This window comes from Oncorhynchus tshawytscha, linkage group LG14, assembly GCF_018296145.1.
Source record: "Oncorhynchus tshawytscha isolate Ot180627B linkage group LG14, Otsh_v2.0, whole genome shotgun sequence".
Lineage (NCBI taxonomy): Eukaryota > Metazoa > Chordata > Actinopteri > Salmoniformes > Salmonidae > Oncorhynchus > Oncorhynchus tshawytscha.
The window spans coordinates 38,523,227-38,540,999 of NC_056442.1; the positions used below are offsets into that span (position 1 = coordinate 38,523,227).

Below are 17,773 nucleotides of genomic sequence, written 5' to 3' on the forward strand. Positions count from 1 at the left end.
TAACAAAATGACTGCTGATCAGGGGTTCTTATCTGGCCCTACTTGAGCGATGATGCTTGGCTAGAGCCAAATTGACTTTTGTGAGAGATAAATTAGTTACATACAGAAGACTAGTACACTTAAACTGATAAATGAGGTGTTTCAACATTTCCTTTCAAGACTTTGCAATTTTGTCATGCACAGTCCTGTAGCATCATTCAGAGATATAGAGAAAGGGAGAAAGAGAGAGCTGGGAGTAAAAACAGTTTCATGAATTAGTTGGAGAGGTAAAAGTGGTGGCAATAGAAATACTGCTATCGTCGTGACTGCTACTGGAAGCCAATCAACTTGCATTCTCGCCCTTGTGCTTCTTCAGTAAGTCATTCACTTTGTGTCCCTTCTGTTTTCATACAGTGCATCTATTTTGAAATGCTTTATTCAGTAAAGCATAAGTGGGATTCAGTGGATGGAACTACAGGAGACATGGGGACAAATACTGCTTCATGTTTGTGTCTTGTTATCAAAACACAATGCTCCTCATGAAGTTGCCCTTCGGTTCAGTGTCGATATTTCAAAACAGTTCCTTGAGTGAGACAAAACATTTGAAGGACACATTTTCATTAAAATGTTGAGCTTTTATTTCCTTTGTCTATCACTGTTTTAAAGTTGTCCTTCATAAAATAGAAATTGCAATGTAATAGAATAAACATATGACTGAACCTTTTTAAAGTTGAATATTGAGGTACTTCAGTAGAGAGACACGTCACTAAGATATCATGCTAGGAAGACCCTGCGGTGCAGAGCAGCATTGTTTGGTCCAACACTATTGGAGAAATCTAGTGAATGACCTACACTGTGTGTTAAAGTCAAATAAGTCACCGGCTCACTCCCATGACTGGATAAGTAAATTTTTCTGAGGACAAAGAAATGACAGGATGATGAGGTGGATTCTAAGGTAAAAATAACAAAGGGTCACGCTGAACAGACACTCAATCATTTCACCACAGGATGAAAAACTAGACATAAGAAAAGAGCTGGGCTCCAAGCAGTAACAGGAGGACACTGAGAAGCCAACTATCTGTGCACAGTTAGATATAACTTGATTTTCTCCTTCCAACGTCATGCTGCGAGGCACACCATGACCCCTGGCACTGTGCAAGGCTGGACCAGCCATAGAATAATAATCAACAAGCTTTCATGGAAAATGTCATTTTTGCCTCTGAAAAAAAAAGATTTTCAAAGGCAAGTCAGAACTCAACATAGCTGATTGCCCTTCCTTGTCTTTGGCTGCTCCAAAGAGAAATGTTTAGCAATTTGGAAGGAAGTGTTTTATCAGATCTCAAGTCTTGCTCTCTTGCAATTAAAAGTTAATAATTGGAGTGCCTCTGGACTCTCTCTAAAGTGACAAACAAGGGTAGAAGACTGTCTGGAACATTACAGCTCTAAGACCTGCTATTTACCGTGATTAATTCCATGCTAAGGAAACTTGATCTTCCCATAGCAGTGTGACTGTAATTAATAATTAGCTTGACAACAAATGAAAACTGAGGACAGATCTAGCTCTGGTATTTTCTTTGGAATTAATCTGCAGCAATGTAAATATTTCCTAATGAGCAATATCAAAACATAATTTCCCAGAGAATACTTATGAATGTATTAGGGCCTTGTGGCATTACTTGGTATCACTTTAATCTAGTTTTCATCTTGGACTGCAACACATGTAGTAATCAGACAGGACTACGACCTTGCATTAATGAGCAAGACCAAACGAGGAACGGGAAGGAACAATAAAGGAAAACATAAGCGATTGATGAGGACTGAAGGTTCATTAGAAGACCTGTTGGTGGATGAATGTCAATGAGCTCTCTAAATGTCACAGTAGAGTCAACAGCAGACCTCATCACTCAATGTAGGCCTACTCTGAAAACAGCAGCAATAACTCTTTCTCCATCGCTAAATGGTAAATGTTGCACATTTTTCTTACAAAAGACTACATGGCCTCACCGGTCTGTTTAAAGGTAGAGACCTTATTCCAGAGAGAACAGGCATCCCCTTTGCTCCCACCCCAGACCAAGGTGAACACATTGATGCATAGGTTTGGCTGCCTGCTACCTTGCTGCGGAGGATATAATTAGACAGAGGACTAACCACAGACCATAACCCCTAGATCAGACGACCCTTTCATTCTTCTATGGGGTTTCCCCCATACTGAATTTATTTTATAAGCTTACATTTTGCTCCAAATGCTACTCACATAAGACACTCCAAACTCACCAACACATTTTTTTACTAATGTGGAAACAGGAGAAGGGTCAGGTTAGATTGAAAAATTGGATTGAACTTTTTGCCCCATTGAGTCATGCTAGGTATTTCAAGGATAACAAATGAACATATTGACACAGTACCATTCGTATGGGAGAAAATCGAGCGACAAAAAAACACTCAAAATCTGCGTCTTTTATCTGTAAATATCAAAGTCATAAAGAAAACAGTTCCCTTTGATATAGAACACAGTAGGGCTGGGACAGATATATGGCTGATGAGAGAGAGAGAGAGAAGGGGAATGTTTTTAGATTTATTTGACAGTCAGGTAGGAGAGAAGGGAGACTGTTCCACTCTGTGACGGACCGTCGCTGTCTTCTGAGGCGATAGACACACTCTGTCACCACTGGCGGGTAATTGACAGCTCAGAGTTTGCAGTGACATGGGGTTTGCATATATTTATTCCATTACCTCGCATGTGTGCCTGCCTGGGGGCCCTCCTTCGCAATGTATTCAGGAGTCAGCCAGCTAGGCAGGGGATTAAACAGACATCTTATGGCGGGGCTTATGAGAAAGGATGATACGTGTTTCACCCTCAAATAGCCAAAGAGGAATAGAGACAATTGGCTCCCCTCGTTTATTGATGATTAATCATTTTAATGGAGCTTGTACAGACAAGCCCTTTCCTCTAAGTAGCCAGCTTTACCTGGTTAGATAATGTGACTACACCTCAACAGGGCTGGGTTAGAAACGTATCAACTGTTGCAGTAGTGTACTGTGAAGGAAAAGGATGCTTTAGTTCAACTTTAAATGTTTAGCAAGCCCCAAGCAACACTATCATCAAGAGTCAATTAATAAAATCCAACTGAGAGAAACCACAAATAAATGGAAGGTATGGCAATGCATCCTAAATGATTTGTGTCTCATACCCGTCTCCTCTCCTTGAGGCCTTGATCAAACGACTTAGCTGCTGTGAACGGCGGGGTTGGAGGGAAATAAACTTAACTTTGGGGGAAGGGGAGGGGAGGAAGGGGAATCTGGGTATAGCTGCTTTGACTCTGCAAAGAACTCATAATTATTAATTAATATCCATTTGCAGGGGGCGCGGCAGAGTGAGAGACGTTGGTCCTCAATTTGTCTTCCCTCTCTCCTTTCTCTGGCTGCCTCCACCCCTACAGATCATTAGTTTCACTTTTCATTAGCGGAGATCAATAAAGCGAATCAGTCTCTCGTGGCGAGGACACTCAGCTTCACGGACCTCCCACTTTCCCTCCTCCTCTCCCCTCAGTTCTTCTCCCTTGTTCTCTGGCTCTATCATTGACTCCAGCTTCCCTTCATATTACCCATCATCCTCCACAGCAGAAGGGTATACAGCGTAGAGGGCAGAGAGAGTGGGAGAGAGCCTACAGAGCTATAGAGAAGAGTGAGCAGTGATTTTACAAATGCTGCCCAATATGGCAGAACTGGCAACACTGAATGATAACCCAATAAAGTTTAATTAAGAACCAGTAACCTCTCAGGCTTAATAATGAAGATGGCTGGGTTTGTAGAAGAAAATTAAAGTAAAAACATTAGGGACTGGCAATGTTAAGAGATGCTGTACTGTTTCCATTAGCTGCAGCATTATCTTGATAGTTCCTGTTATGCTGATAAAAAGCTATGGCTTTTCTGGCATGATCATTGATTCAGTGCACAGATTTAGTGGATTTTGAAAGTGTTGAGGGAGGGGAGGAGCACTACAGATATGACATTGTGGTTGGTTTGAGGTGGCTACTAAGTCACTGCCTGCATCCATTGCCATTTTATCTGTGCACATACTTCAAATTGTGTCTATGCATGTATGTGTAGTGTGCATTTGTGTGTAAACCTAATCCTCACTTACCCAGCACAGTGAGTCGGGCAGGACGGGACCGCATGGCTGCCTGGATTGCCTGGCACTCAAAGACAGCGTCATCCATCAGCTCCACACGTTGGATCCGAAGGTGGTGTTCCCCTGTACTGTGGTCCCCAATCACTGTGTAACGAGGGTAGCCTGGAACAAAATGCAACATATGCCCTGTCAGAACCTGGAGTCTGGTTTTTCAACCTATATCAGCACCATTCAATCCAACCTTTTTTTTAAAGATAGGAGATATCAAAGCATGGTACAAACAATGCCAGAATGCAGGCAATCACAAATGAGTGAAGGATCAGTTGTGCCATATTGATTGTTGACTGCTGTGTTACTGTACATTTTAGGTCATTTGAGGTGGGCTTTTCTTTTTCCAATGAGATGAGACCTTAATATACCTGTCTCAGAATTATTAGTGTCACCAATGTGAAGCCAGATTTTTTCTTAAAAATTAGTAGACATTTTTAAACTGATTGAAAACATGAATTACGTAGATGACAATGATGATAGGGTTTGAGGAGGTTTCTGTATTTCGGAGAGCGAGTATGTTTTATTGCCATGGTGAAGACGCACGGCTAGATATTGAGTTGTGTTTCAGCAGGGCAGTGGTGTGAGATTCATAGTTTAATAATGCAGGAAGAGGGATGTATGTCCAGGAGTCCTGACCATTTTACAGCGCAGAGTAAAGTCGGATAGCTCTAAACCACAAAACAATAAGTGACAAAGGGATATGTTTGATTGTGAAGCTTTATAGAAAATTGCACAAGATTTCAATATGAATAACTTGAACAGCTCTCTAAAGGCTGAGTTCTGTGTAATTATTGGAGAAATGTGAATTGAAACGAGAATCTTTGCAAGTGAAATTCTCCACAATGTTCAGTATTTCTTGGCAGTGATTGCTTTCTCCTCCTAAGGTTCTCCTGTAATTCACTGATGACAGAACCTGATAGAGTCGAGAGTTTTAAGCATAACCAGGCCAACAGTTAAACATTTTATCCAACGATGTAGTTTGTCAAACTGAACTTATACTACAGATGGTATTCAACTCTAACCCGCTACAATCTCTGCCAACCCCGCTGTTGAATCACTGCATTAAATGTCTGGATGAAAAATGTATTCCGTTGAATCTATCAATGAGTCATGTTCTCTTCAAAGATTTTCTGGTGCTTTAGTATAAAGCACTGGGGATTTATAGAGGTATGTTTTAGCACATGCCACCCAATATGAGTATAATAGACTAGGACTAATAGACTAGGAGATATAATGGCTTTTAAGTCCTTGAGTTTGGCTATGGAGACCACTGTGTTCCGAATGCCCAATTATCATCCATTGCTTTACTGAATCCCATTCACTTTCATAGACCATGAAGTGGCCCTAATTTTCTCATAGTGGGATGAGTTATAGCCGATTAAACCACTCTGCATTTCATCTTCCCACATAGCTTTGAAGCTTTAAGAGGGTGGGGGATGCAAGCAGGACGGATTTGTTCAGGCACTCACCTCCCCCCGTCGACGAAACATACATTACTATGATAGTATATAGCATAAACATAGGAGCTACTTCCTGCGGCTTCTCAGATTCTCAGATAGAGAGTGCTTTCTCCTGCCCACATCCCGCTTGCAGTTATGGGTCTTATTATTCACATTGATACATACGCTTCCATACAGGGCCAGAAGAAGGTCAAAAAGGTTACACATCCCTCTAATATAGTGTTGATATAACTGAACAGTATTCACTTAATAACATTAATGACCATTGATCTTGAGTTCCATGCTGTTGTTGATTATGCCAGTGGGTCAATGGCTTCGTTGAACTATTTATTAGAGATAAAGCACAGTTTGACTGATGTCTTTCTCTGAAGTTGAATGAGACTCCATTCCTGAAATACATGCTTTGAATGAAGGTCATTCCTTCAAATACAAGAACCTGCTTAAGCACAATGCACTGCTGTAACCCTGTGTGAGCTCAGGAGACATGAGAAATTATTTCTCCACAACAAGCAGGCCTTGTAAATGGTATGACCTTGAGGTGACCCTATCTGCCTTATATCCAGTGCAGGAGCTTATGTACTAAATATTTACTGTAGGCATATTGTGTTGTACAGTACAACAGCATTCCACTGAGTTTCCTTCTTCATGTACATTAACAAATGACCCAGTCAATTCACTCCTCTTGCCCTCTAGCAGATTGAACATAAGATGTGCTGCTGTAATACAATAAAGCTTGCTAACTGAGAGTAAATGAAAAAAATACCTTAGCGTAAGTCTTGTTTAATGGCATTTAAATGCCTTTTCAATAGACATTGGTGGATTTTGTCCTGTGGCATAACTGGGTTACACTTAGAGCATGCAAAAACACTGCTTTATTCTATGTGAGGAAATTTCAGGGACGTCACTGTTGTATAAATATAACTCACATTGATCTCAATGAATCTCAAAGACAAGGTGAGTTAACTAAAGCAAACAATGTAAAATAGCCCCATTAAGGGTAATGAATCCATCAGGACAGAAATGGATTTGTCTTTATGGTGGATCAATGGCAGAGGAAGGGACGATGAATTGAGCCAGGGGGATAGTTATTTACACTGTTCAAGAAGAACACGTCTCCCACTGACACCTCCAGGGATGGAAATAGGGTAGGTTGATGTTGGGAAATGGATGACCAATGTTTCATTTGCTGTCGGGTGACAAGCCAGAGGAGCAGGTTTGTCAGGTAGCTTCCAATGACTCTACACCTCTGTCTAGAATGTTAAGAGCAATATCTGGAACATTCTAAGACTTCGGTTTTCAATCATTCCATTTTTGCCCTCCAAAAAAGTGCACACCAGTGGGCACTCTCTGTGGACTGCTTGGAGATATATTCATGCCATTCATGCATATTCATGCCATTCATTTGGTGCAGCTTTGGGCCGGTGCATCTCTCTCTTTAATTAGAATAGAAGACGCTACACAAAGAGAAGGAGCAGGAATTCAGGAAGCGATAGGAATCATCTTCTTTGTCCTCAGATTTATCAGACTGAATAGTGAAAGATTTCTCTCATTTTAATCACTGTTCCCCTGAATTGAAACAGGCCCAGACAGAGCGAGCTACTGCTAGCGCAGCTCCTTCTATGAATAGCAGAGTGGTTCCTATATTGAAATGCTCTGCACAATATTAGACGCCTCACACTTTTATGTATACAGCTGCTTTCCTTGTGTATATAGCCATGTATATGCCATCATTCTTTATGGCTGACGGTATTGCTTGTTGACGTAGGCAGAGACGATTAAAAGAGCAGCTGTGGTACACTTTATTTCAAAAAGTGACATTCATCTTAATACACTGCTCTAAGACCCTGTCTGTGCTTTCTAATAAAGATATCTTTCGTCCATGATAACCTTCTCCAACGCAATGTATCTCATCGACTCATGCTGTATGGAGAGGAGCATTCATATTCAGTCCATCTCTGAGCGTCCTGGCCCGGCCATTGATCGGCATACAGAGTGAAGTGTTGGTTTATAGGGGTAGAGACACAATGAGGTCAGTCCACAGCCTCCCTCCACAGCCTCTCGCCCATGACCGTTAAACTGTTGATGATGTGCCATTAAGAGTTGCTCTCACCCTCTCTCTCTTCTCGTTAGCATAAGTCCTTCTCCCTATTCTCCCTCTCTTCCCTCTCCTCTCGGCCACTTCAAAACTGTTTGGCCATTGTTTACTGCCTTCCCCAGCCTCCCAGGGGCCTGATAAGGGCCACACTGAGGAATGGAACGCATTTATTGGGACACCTTCGTCAACTGAGGTTTAATTAAGGAGTTCTATCGGTGACAAGGCAGGTACACTAGAGCAGTCACTGAAGGCCAGAGGTTAGGAGGCCGCACATCTCCAGTGGAATACATATTTAATCGTACAGATCAAAAGAGGCCCCGCTTTTAAAGGGCCCCAGTTGGGTTTTTTGTCATGACTTGAATGGCAAGTACCCTGAGAGACAGGCTAGAGATCCCTCAGTGATAGAGGAAGAGAGGTGTGAAAGGAACTTGGATATTTTCAGACTCATCACTCTTACTCCCTGTAAAAGGCCATAGAATGTCTTGGAATCCCAAGGATCCCATTTCCAAAGACAATCGGTGGCATAAATTATATATTTCTAAATAATGCAGATTTTTCAAGCTATATGAATTTATTCTCCCAAGATTGGGTTAAAGATTGTAAATATCTACTTGGAATATTAGATAGTCGTCACGTCTCATGAATATGGATCAGGCGCCAGCGTCAAGTGGAGAAACTGCAGGCTACTAAAATGACAGTGCAACAGTAAGTGGTACTCCAAATTAAACAATTAAGGTAATAATACAAAAGCCATAATGTTATTTGGATTGTGAGTTACTCTTCAAAAGCCCATTTACTCGCTAAAAGTACTTGAAATGTGACCCCTGGCTATATTGATTTCACATTCAGTGTTGATTTTGGGGCTTCTTTGCCCACCACAAACTGTTATTCAATTAGTTTTATCTTTCTATTAGATAGTAATGAGGTCTTGTGAATACAACTGCCTGGGGTATTTCTGTAACGGAATTCTTCTTCCTCCTCTGACGAGGAGTATGACATGTCGGACCAATGCGCAGCGTGGTAGGTGTTCATGATGATTTATTTTCCTGAACACTGAAAATACAAAATAACAACGGGAAAATAAACGAAAACCGAAACAGTCCTGTAAGGTGCGTAAAACACTAAAACAGAAAATAATCTTCCACAAAACACAGGTGGGAAAAGGCTACCTAAGTATGATTCTCAATCAGAGACAACGAACGACACCTGCTTCTGATTGAGAACCATACCAGGCCAAACACATAAACACAACATAGAAAAAATAACATAGACTACCTACCCCAACTCACGCCCTGACCAAGCTAAAACAAAGACATAACAAAGGAACTAAGGTCAGAACGTGACAGTATCCCCCCCAAAGGTGCGGACTCCGGCCACAAAACCTGAACCTATAGGGGAGGATCTGTGTTGGCGTCTGTCCGCGGTGGCGGATCTGGCGCGGGACGTGGACCCCACTCCACCATAGTCTTTGCCCGCTCCTTACCCGCCTCCATGGCGCCTTTAGAGCGGCCACCCTCTCCTCCGACCTCGGACTGGGGACCCTAGCAGCGGGCCCCGAATGGACAGGAGATTCCGGCAGCACCGGATGGACGGGAGATTATGGCAGCACTGGACAGGCGGGAGACTCCAGCAGCACCGGCGTGGAGGGCGACTCCGACAGTGCCGGAGTGACGGGCGGTTCTGGCAGCTCCTGACTGACGGGCGGCTCTGGCAGCTCCTGACTGACGGGCGGCTCTGACAGCTCCTGACTGACGGGCGGCACTGGCAACTCCTGACTGATGGGCGGCTCTGGCAGCTCCTGACTGACGGGCGGCTCTGGCAGCTCCTGACTGACGGGCGGCACTGGCAGCTCCTGACTGACGGGCGGCTCTGGCAGCTCCTGACTGACGGGCGACTCTGCCAGCTCAGGACAGACGGGCGGCTCTGGCAGCTCAGGACAGACGGGCGGACCTGGAGGGAGGAGACGGAGAGACAGCCTGGTGTTTGTAGAAGGCACCGGATGGACCGGGCTGTAGAGGAGCACTGGAGCCCTGGTGCGCAGCCTTGGCACCACTCCTCCCGGCTGGATCACCATTTTAACCCGGACCATCCAGAGTGCAGGCACAGGTTTAACCAGGCTGTGGGTGAGCACTGGAGATCTGGTGCATACCACTCGCACCTCTCCCTTAGTCTCAATACACACATTCTCCCGGCACGGGCGGAGCGCAGGCATAGTATGCACTGCACCCTCCCAGCGCCTCGGAGACACAGCACGCAGAGCCGGCGCAGGATACCCTGGGCTGAAACATCGTACCGGAGACCAAACACGCTGGGCTGGCACAACACGCCCTGGCTGGTGGCCCACTCTCGCTTGGCACTTGCGGGGGGCAGGCATTTGGCCCACCGGGCTGTGAGCGCGTACTGGCGACACCGTGCTCTTGACCGCATAACACGGTGCCTGACCAGTACTGCGCTTATTTCGGTATCGCCGCCGCTCAGCTTTTGATGCCTCCATAAACACATAAACACAACATAGAAAAAAGCACATAGACTACCCACCCCAACTCACGCCCTGACCAAACTAAAACAAAGACATAACAAAGGAACTAAGGTCAGAACGTGACAATTTCAATGTATCTATTATTGGATACTAGGTATTTGGGGTGGAAAATGGAGTGTGGTAATTAAATCTTGTGTCCCACTGTCACGCCGACATGTTTTAAACATTATGTTAGAGTTACAGAATCCAAGGGTTGCACCATTGGATTCGACAATGTCTTCTGCATTCACTGATATCAACCATTCATATGTTTGATTAACGGGGGCTGAGTTAGAGTGGTGTTTGTGAGACAAGAGCAGATCCGAAAGGGATCTGGGAGCGGATCTTCTCACAAAAACGTCTGTAGAGTCAGAATGGTTTGAGTTACGAACTATTATGCTGAAATTATCACGGATACATACAGTACCTCTTTCTTTATTTTTACTATTTTCTGCATTGTAGAATAATAGTGAAGACATCAAAACTATGAAATAACACATATGGAATTATGTAGTAATCAAAAAAGTGTGAAACAAATCAAAATACATATATTTACTGGAGATTCTTCTATGTAGCCACCCTTTGCCTTATGACAGCTTGGCACACTCTTGGCATTCTCTAAACCAGCTTCATGAGATATTACCCTGGAATGCATTTCTATTAGCAGGTGTGCCTCTTTCCTTCTTAATGCGTTTGAGCCAATCAGTTCTGCTGTGACAAGGTATGGGTGGTGTACAAAGGATAGCTCTACTTGGTGAAAGAGCAAGTCCATATTACGGCAAGAACAGCTCAAATAAGCAAAGAGAAGCGACAGTCAATCATTACTTGAACACATGAATGTCAGTCAATACAGAACATTTCAAGAACTTGGAAAGTTTCTTCAAGTGCAGTTGCAAAAACCATCAAGCGCTATGATGAAACTGTCTCTCATGAGGACCGCCACGGGAATGGAAGACCCAAAGTTACCTCTGCTGCAGAGGACAAGATCATTAGAGATAACTGCACCTCAGATTGCAGCCCAAATGAATGCTTCACAGAGCTAAAATAACAGACACATCTCAATATCAACTGTTCAGAGGAGCGTAAATCACTACTAAATGACCCCAATAAGAAGAGGCTTGATTGGGCCAAGAAACACAAGCAATGGACATTAGACTGGAGGAAATCTGTCCTTTGGTCTGATGTGTCCAAAATTGAGATTTTTGGTTCCAACCACCGTTTCTTTCTCAGATGCAGAGTAGGTGAACGGATGATCTCTGCATGTGTGGTTCCCACCATGAAGCAAAGGAAATGTGATGGTGTGGGGGTGCTGATTTATTTAGGATTCAAGGCACACTTTGCCAGCATTGCTACCACAGCATTCTGCAGCGATACGACATCCCATCAGGTTTGCACTTAGTGGGACTATCATTTGTTTTTCTACAGGAAAATAACCCAACACACCTCCAGGCTGTGTATGGACTATTTGACCAGGAAGGAGAGTGATGGAGTGCTGCATCAGATGACCTGGACTCCACAATCACCCGACCTCAAACCAATTGAGATGGTTTGGGATCTGTTGGACAGCAGAGTGAAGGAAAAGCAGCCAACAAGTGCTCAGCATATGTGGGAACTCCTTCAGGACAGTTGGAAAAGCATTCCTCATGAAGCTGGTTGAGAGAATGTCAAGTGTTTGCGAAGTTGTCATCAAGGCAAAGGGTGGCTACTTTGAAGAATCTCTAATTTAAAATGTATTTTTTATTTGTTTAACACTTTTTGGTTACTGCATGATTTCAAATGTGTTATTATATAGTTTATTATAGTTTATTCTACATTGTAGAAAATAGTAAAAGTAAAGAAAACCCTTGAATGAGTAGGTGTGTCAAAACTTTGAACTGGTACTGTACACAATCTATTTTGTTCTATGACACTCAGGGTTTCTTCTACATAGAGGTCATAAGAAATCCCAGGAAATATTATATCTAATACTGTAAGCTCACACAGTTACTGTCACAAACTCCAAACTCCACACACTTGTTGGATATTCATTTCCCACTGAGAAAACAGTTTCTGTACTTGCAGCATTCTTATGAATTCATTTTTTGTCAGGGTTTTGCTATGCGGACCTTATTTGTTTATTGACATTTGTAAAAACAAATATCATGAATGTAACTGTTTATGTCAAATTGTTTCATCTTGTACTTGTAGACCAATTTTGGGCTAAATATGAAGGCAGAGCAAGGAGATTAATGAAAGCTTGTTTTGTTGTGCTTACAATGAAGTTAACGCCAGATGTAATGTAAAGTATTGTATTGTTATAGGATTGTGCTGTATGTTTGTTTACCTGCTGAGTGATATTTTTTACAGCAAAGAAGGAAGAGGAAGAAGACTTAACCTTTCAAAAGATTAAAAGCAGTAGTGAGAAATCGCACATTGACAAATACATGACAGTGTGTAAGTAATGTAAGTAGTTTTAACACATTGAAAAATGAATTAGAAATAGACATGTGACAGAAGGAGATTAAGAGAGTGACATATGGTTTGATAAATGTCTTTCCTTACCTGATAGGTCTCTGCCAACGCCCAGAGCCAGGCCATCTTTGATCCACAGAACAACACCATGGTAGCCAGGAATGGAGCAGGGCAGGGTGACGGGCTGGCCAGCCACCACCACCAGGTCCTGGGGCTGCTGGGAAAACGTGGCCTGGACCCCTGGAGAAACACACAGAAAGATAGAGACACGGTCAAAAAACTATGATCCATAAGCCCTGGGTAACCAGTCCTCTAACACATTCAAAGACATCGCTTTCAAGTGTGGTGTGACAGACCCCATTAGGGGTAGGGAGGGGGTGGTGGGGTGAACAGGGGGTACTAGAGGCACAGTAGGGGAATGGCACTTAGCGAGAGGTGTCACTGACATGCAGAGTGTTGATGAACGTGTTGAGGTTCTGATATCTTTGAAGCTATCTCCCTCTGAGTCCACCTAAACAGCAGCCCCCCTTCTCCTCCTTGACATGCTACCACACTGTAGCACAAAGGCCGTTGGGTAATTGGAAGGCATTGTGAGAGGAATAGCGGGGAGAGAAAAAGCCTTTTAAAGTCAGCCTGTCATCTGGGCTTTAGCTCTTGCCTGCCTGCGTCTCGCTGCCTCCATCTGAAGCCGGGGTTGGCTGAGATGTCAGCTTCTCCAGCACATTGTGTTTACCAGGAGCTAAAGCACAGTCTGCGGCTTACTTTAATGTAAAGACAGGCAATGCATCTTGGGATGGGGGGATAAGGCTGGAATCTCGACTGAGGTTAACAAGTGACACTTGTGGTCTCTCAGATCAATAAGATGGACTCTCGTTTGATTTCTCTCCTGCTTCCGTCTATTTCTTATATAGTGTTTTAGATTGTTGTGCAAAGCTTAAGGTGGCCTTGGCTACCTTGTTTGTATTCTCTCCCTCTTATGTACACACACAAGCATCCCAAACACCCACACACACACAAAGAAAATAATGAAGAGATATGTGCTTCCTCCCCTGATAATTCTGTTGCAATATCTCCAAGGGGAGTAAAAGTGGCAGATAGGAGAGAAAATGTAACGGATTGCAATAACAGCAATAACAGCATACATAGTAAATTATGTTGCTGTGTTTAATGCACCTCTTTCCACACAACATATTGGATTTGCTTAGAATAATCCTGTTATTTTTATGTTTTGGGTTGTTGTTTTCCTATGTTCAGATAGTAATTACAGAGAAGAAACAGATTAGCTTTGTTTTACAACATTAGTACAATGCAGAGAGAGGGACAATAATAGATTATATAAATACAAACACAATGTCTTTAATTCCGTGGAAGTATTACATTAGTAAACACATCTGTCATATCCAGTCCTCCGGCCGGTGAAATGTGAGTGATAGCTAGTTAAAAGGTAAAGACAAGTCTCCATATTGGTTCATACAAATTCTCCCCCACTGTATGCCATGTCTCCTGCATGCACCCCCATTATTAAATACAAATAAATGTGCGCGATTCCTTAAGCATACTGTATATTGGACTATTCATCTTCGGGAATCCGACGGGCCTCTCCGGCATGTTTTTCTGTGAAGTTTTTGTTGTGTTGGCCTTGGGTATACTACCCAGAAAGCCTTGTTCTGACTCCCCTATGATAGGTTTATCTTGGCTGCACGCAACGAACAAGTCAGTGCTCAGACACATGGTAGGAGAGACGGCAGCTTGGCGAAATCTCTTGGCATGTGTCAGAACAAGAGAACGCGAGAGAATTCACTTGTATTTTGTTCTCTATCCTCCCTGTCCGGATTGCTATTATCAACCACTTCAACCTGTGCTGTAATTGATTTAACGTCAGAGGTGTCTCCACCTTGGCAGCATTAATACCCCCATACCTTCTCCCCCTTCTAACCTGCTGTTCAAATCCCTTCTCCACACCACGTCAAAATCCTTCTCAGCATTGTAAGAAATTAGACAGATTAGGATGATTTTCTCAGAGGTTGTCATAGCCTCCCCTCTTGCGTCAGGTCTTCAACTCATCAGTAATTATTATTATTCACAGCCTAGGAAAATTATTTTAATTGTCACTAACATCTAATTAAAATGGTAATGAAAAATAATACAATGCCCCAAAAAATCCTGCCAAACAAACATGCTAACCTAAATATCCCCTTCTGGAGATACTCTGTTTAACAGACGCTAGGTTTCTATCCAATTGGCAACTGATTTTCAAGCAAATATTCTAAAATCCTCATAAAGAAAATATGCACACTAACACACAAATGATGCACAAATTCCAGCTGCATTAGGTGAATGGAAACTTACATCAAACAGCGCCGAAGCCCTTGTTAACTCCCCAGCATAAACCACCCCCTTAGTTGATGAAAGAGCCATTCTCCACAGACAGAAATAAGAGGGCACAGAAGTACAGACTCTCCTAGACCTTTACAGACGTAGGAGGGCTACAGGTGACGGTGGAAAAGAGAGAGAAGGAGAGAGAAGCTTGGAGATTAAGAGATGCCCTCCCACAGAGAAAAATACAGTCCACTTGGTGTGGCCACTTGACCAGCAAAATGGAGATCTGCTTATTTCACATAAAAAGGCTATCTATGGAAGTCCACATATGTAGCTCACCAGAGGAGCACTGAGAACAGGTTAGGTATGGGGGTTAGGTAGGGTGGGTTGGGAGGGGGCAGAGTATGCCCATAACAGACTGGAGGTCCTTTAGTGTTGGTGAAGTCACAGCCTTGTGCGCCGTACAAGGCTTCGTCGCATCTGCCAGCTTTCTGCTCCAGTGGACAGCAGTGCGGCTTTAGCGGAGCCCCCTCGTTTACCTCCTTCTTTTCCTCCCTGGCCCAGCTGCAGGGGCAGCCAACCATGACGTTCAGTGGAGTGGAGACAACAGATTACTCTCCTCCTCTCCTCCTCCTCTCCCCATGCAGAAGAATGGGGGGTAGATAACACCAGATGATCAAAAACGAGGAGCGAGAGACAAAAAACTAAAGTTTAGCAAGAAATACCCAGGCGATTTAATAATAACAAATGGACAGTGAATAAAAAGGTTCTGTGCGTGTTTGGGAGGTGCTGGTGGCCGGAGAGAGGGCTGACTGCAGTGAGGCTCAGGTTCTGGAGGAGATAGAAGAGAGCAGAGATCTCTCTTAATTAATAACGCTTTATTAACATCTATTATTGGAGGAAGATGAGAATGAGCCTTGTGAAATGTCTACACTGAGCAATGTGGTCTGATTAGAGCAGTCAGGTGTGTGTGTGTGTGTGTGTGTGTGTGTGTGTGTGTGTGTGTGTGTGTGTGTGTGTGTGTGTGTGTGTGTGTGTGTGTGTGGGAATGTGTGTGTGTGTGGGAATGTTTTGGCATTTGTAGAGATAGTGTAGACACCAGGTGACTCTCACTGAGGACACTGAGGTGAGCTTTCCCACCTAGAAACAGCTCCTCAAGCTAACACTTCTCACCTGTTTTTAAAAAAGCGCTGACCAGTAACTCTCTATTATTCTGTGAATGGGAGTTATGTTTCTCTCAGATGGAGATATAAGAGTGCCACTACATGGTACCTTGGCTCGGCTCTGTCCACAGCAATAGAATAAATGGGGTCTATCGTTTGTTTGTTTTCAAGTAGGGCCATACAGAACATGAATACCTCTCACCATTGACCCATGGGCCTCCAAACCTCTGCTCACCCCCTGAGTAGCCTTGCCGCTGCCTCTCTTCCTATTTACCCAACACAAATCACTGCTCATTCACACAACACCTTTTGATTGAATACCATGGGTCAATTGAGAAGGTAAAGGCAGCAGATCTTTGATCGGGAATGAAGCGCTCAGGGTTCCTAAGGAAGCAGGCTGTTAGAGGCACTGAGCAGCGCCACACAATAACTGTACGAGCACTCTGCCTTCACCTAATGTTTTCATTTCACTTCAGATAGTTAGTTTACTGTTGGACAGCGACCACGTTTCAACACACTCCAGCGCTATTTTCACCCAGCGCTAATGGCCTCGCTGCGGCCCCCAATCTCGCCACTGTCTGCCAATCAGCCCCGGAAATTACCATTGGAGTCGTACATCCAGTGCACTTGAAATTACTAATCAGAGCGTTGGCCGCCCAACGCCTGCCATGCCGTCCGTGTTGCCTAGAACTCAGCTACGGATCATAACCAGAGACTATTACCCTTTCTGGTCTTCACATTTCCTCAGGCCTGAGAGAGTTGAAATGTTCAATAAGGCAGGTGAGTGCAAGGTAGTTTTGTGATATCTTTGGCCAACTGCATGGTGTGGCTTTCCCTGATGGCTAAATTGGCATGGATCTGCCCTCACCTGCCCTTCCACCCTTCGCTCCCTATACCTCCTCTCCCACCCACTGGGCATGCTGTGTTGGTTTGTTCATTTGCTGGGGGCGGAAGCTCCGTCTACTAATCCTGTGCCTGTTTACCACAGGGACTGTCTGCCGAGACCAGCTACCTCTAATGAGAGTGTGAAAGGAATGAATAAATCCCATCATTATTGTGTTTTCCTTTTCAACATCCAAGGTAACCTCAGTCACATTAAAATCACCATCCACTCAGCTAGTGGGCCCCTACTGTTCTATTTCTTCCTGCCCAAAGATGAAAAGCGCCCAACTGAAGACAGATAGGCAAATTATCTAAGCGCAGCGACAGGCTTTAAATTTACCTGTGCCGAGGCGATGTGAGTTATTTGAGGACATAATAATGGGTAAAAGGACTCCAGCAGTTCTCCACTAATCCAAGCCTGAGGACCAAAGTAAACACAAACCCAAGCAATATGGATTACTGTATCTTAACCCATCTCTCTCTAATTGAATTCTGGCTGTTGGGCCCAACCTGATGGCTGGATCAATCTGAGCTCCCCATCTCTCTGCTTATACCTCCATAGCCAAATGTTTATCTGCAGCTCATCCTTCCGGCTAATCTCCCAATGCGTCACTTCGTCTCCTTAATTCTCCTCACTCAATCCCCAACAAGGCACCTCTGTAAAAACAGCTCAAAAGTTAAAACCATGCACCCCTATGTGTGATGTGTAGATTACACACAAAA

At 43.7% G+C, this 17,773-nt stretch overlaps 1 protein-coding gene across 1 annotated transcript in view; it reads right to left on the minus strand.

Annotated features, from left to right (window-relative positions):
• Positions 1–17,773, minus strand: part of LOC112267184 (kin of IRRE-like protein 3) — a 194,691-nt gene that overhangs the window by 52,813 nt on the left and 124,105 nt on the right. Inside the window, exons 2-3 of the mRNA XM_024445376.2 lie at positions 12,777–12,926; positions 4,124–4,273 (exon numbers count right to left, since the gene is read on the minus strand). Of these exons, the coding sequence (XP_024301144.1) occupies positions 4,124–4,273; positions 12,777–12,926 (300 nt within the window). The remainder of the gene's footprint in view (positions 1–4,123; positions 4,274–12,776; positions 12,927–17,773) is intronic.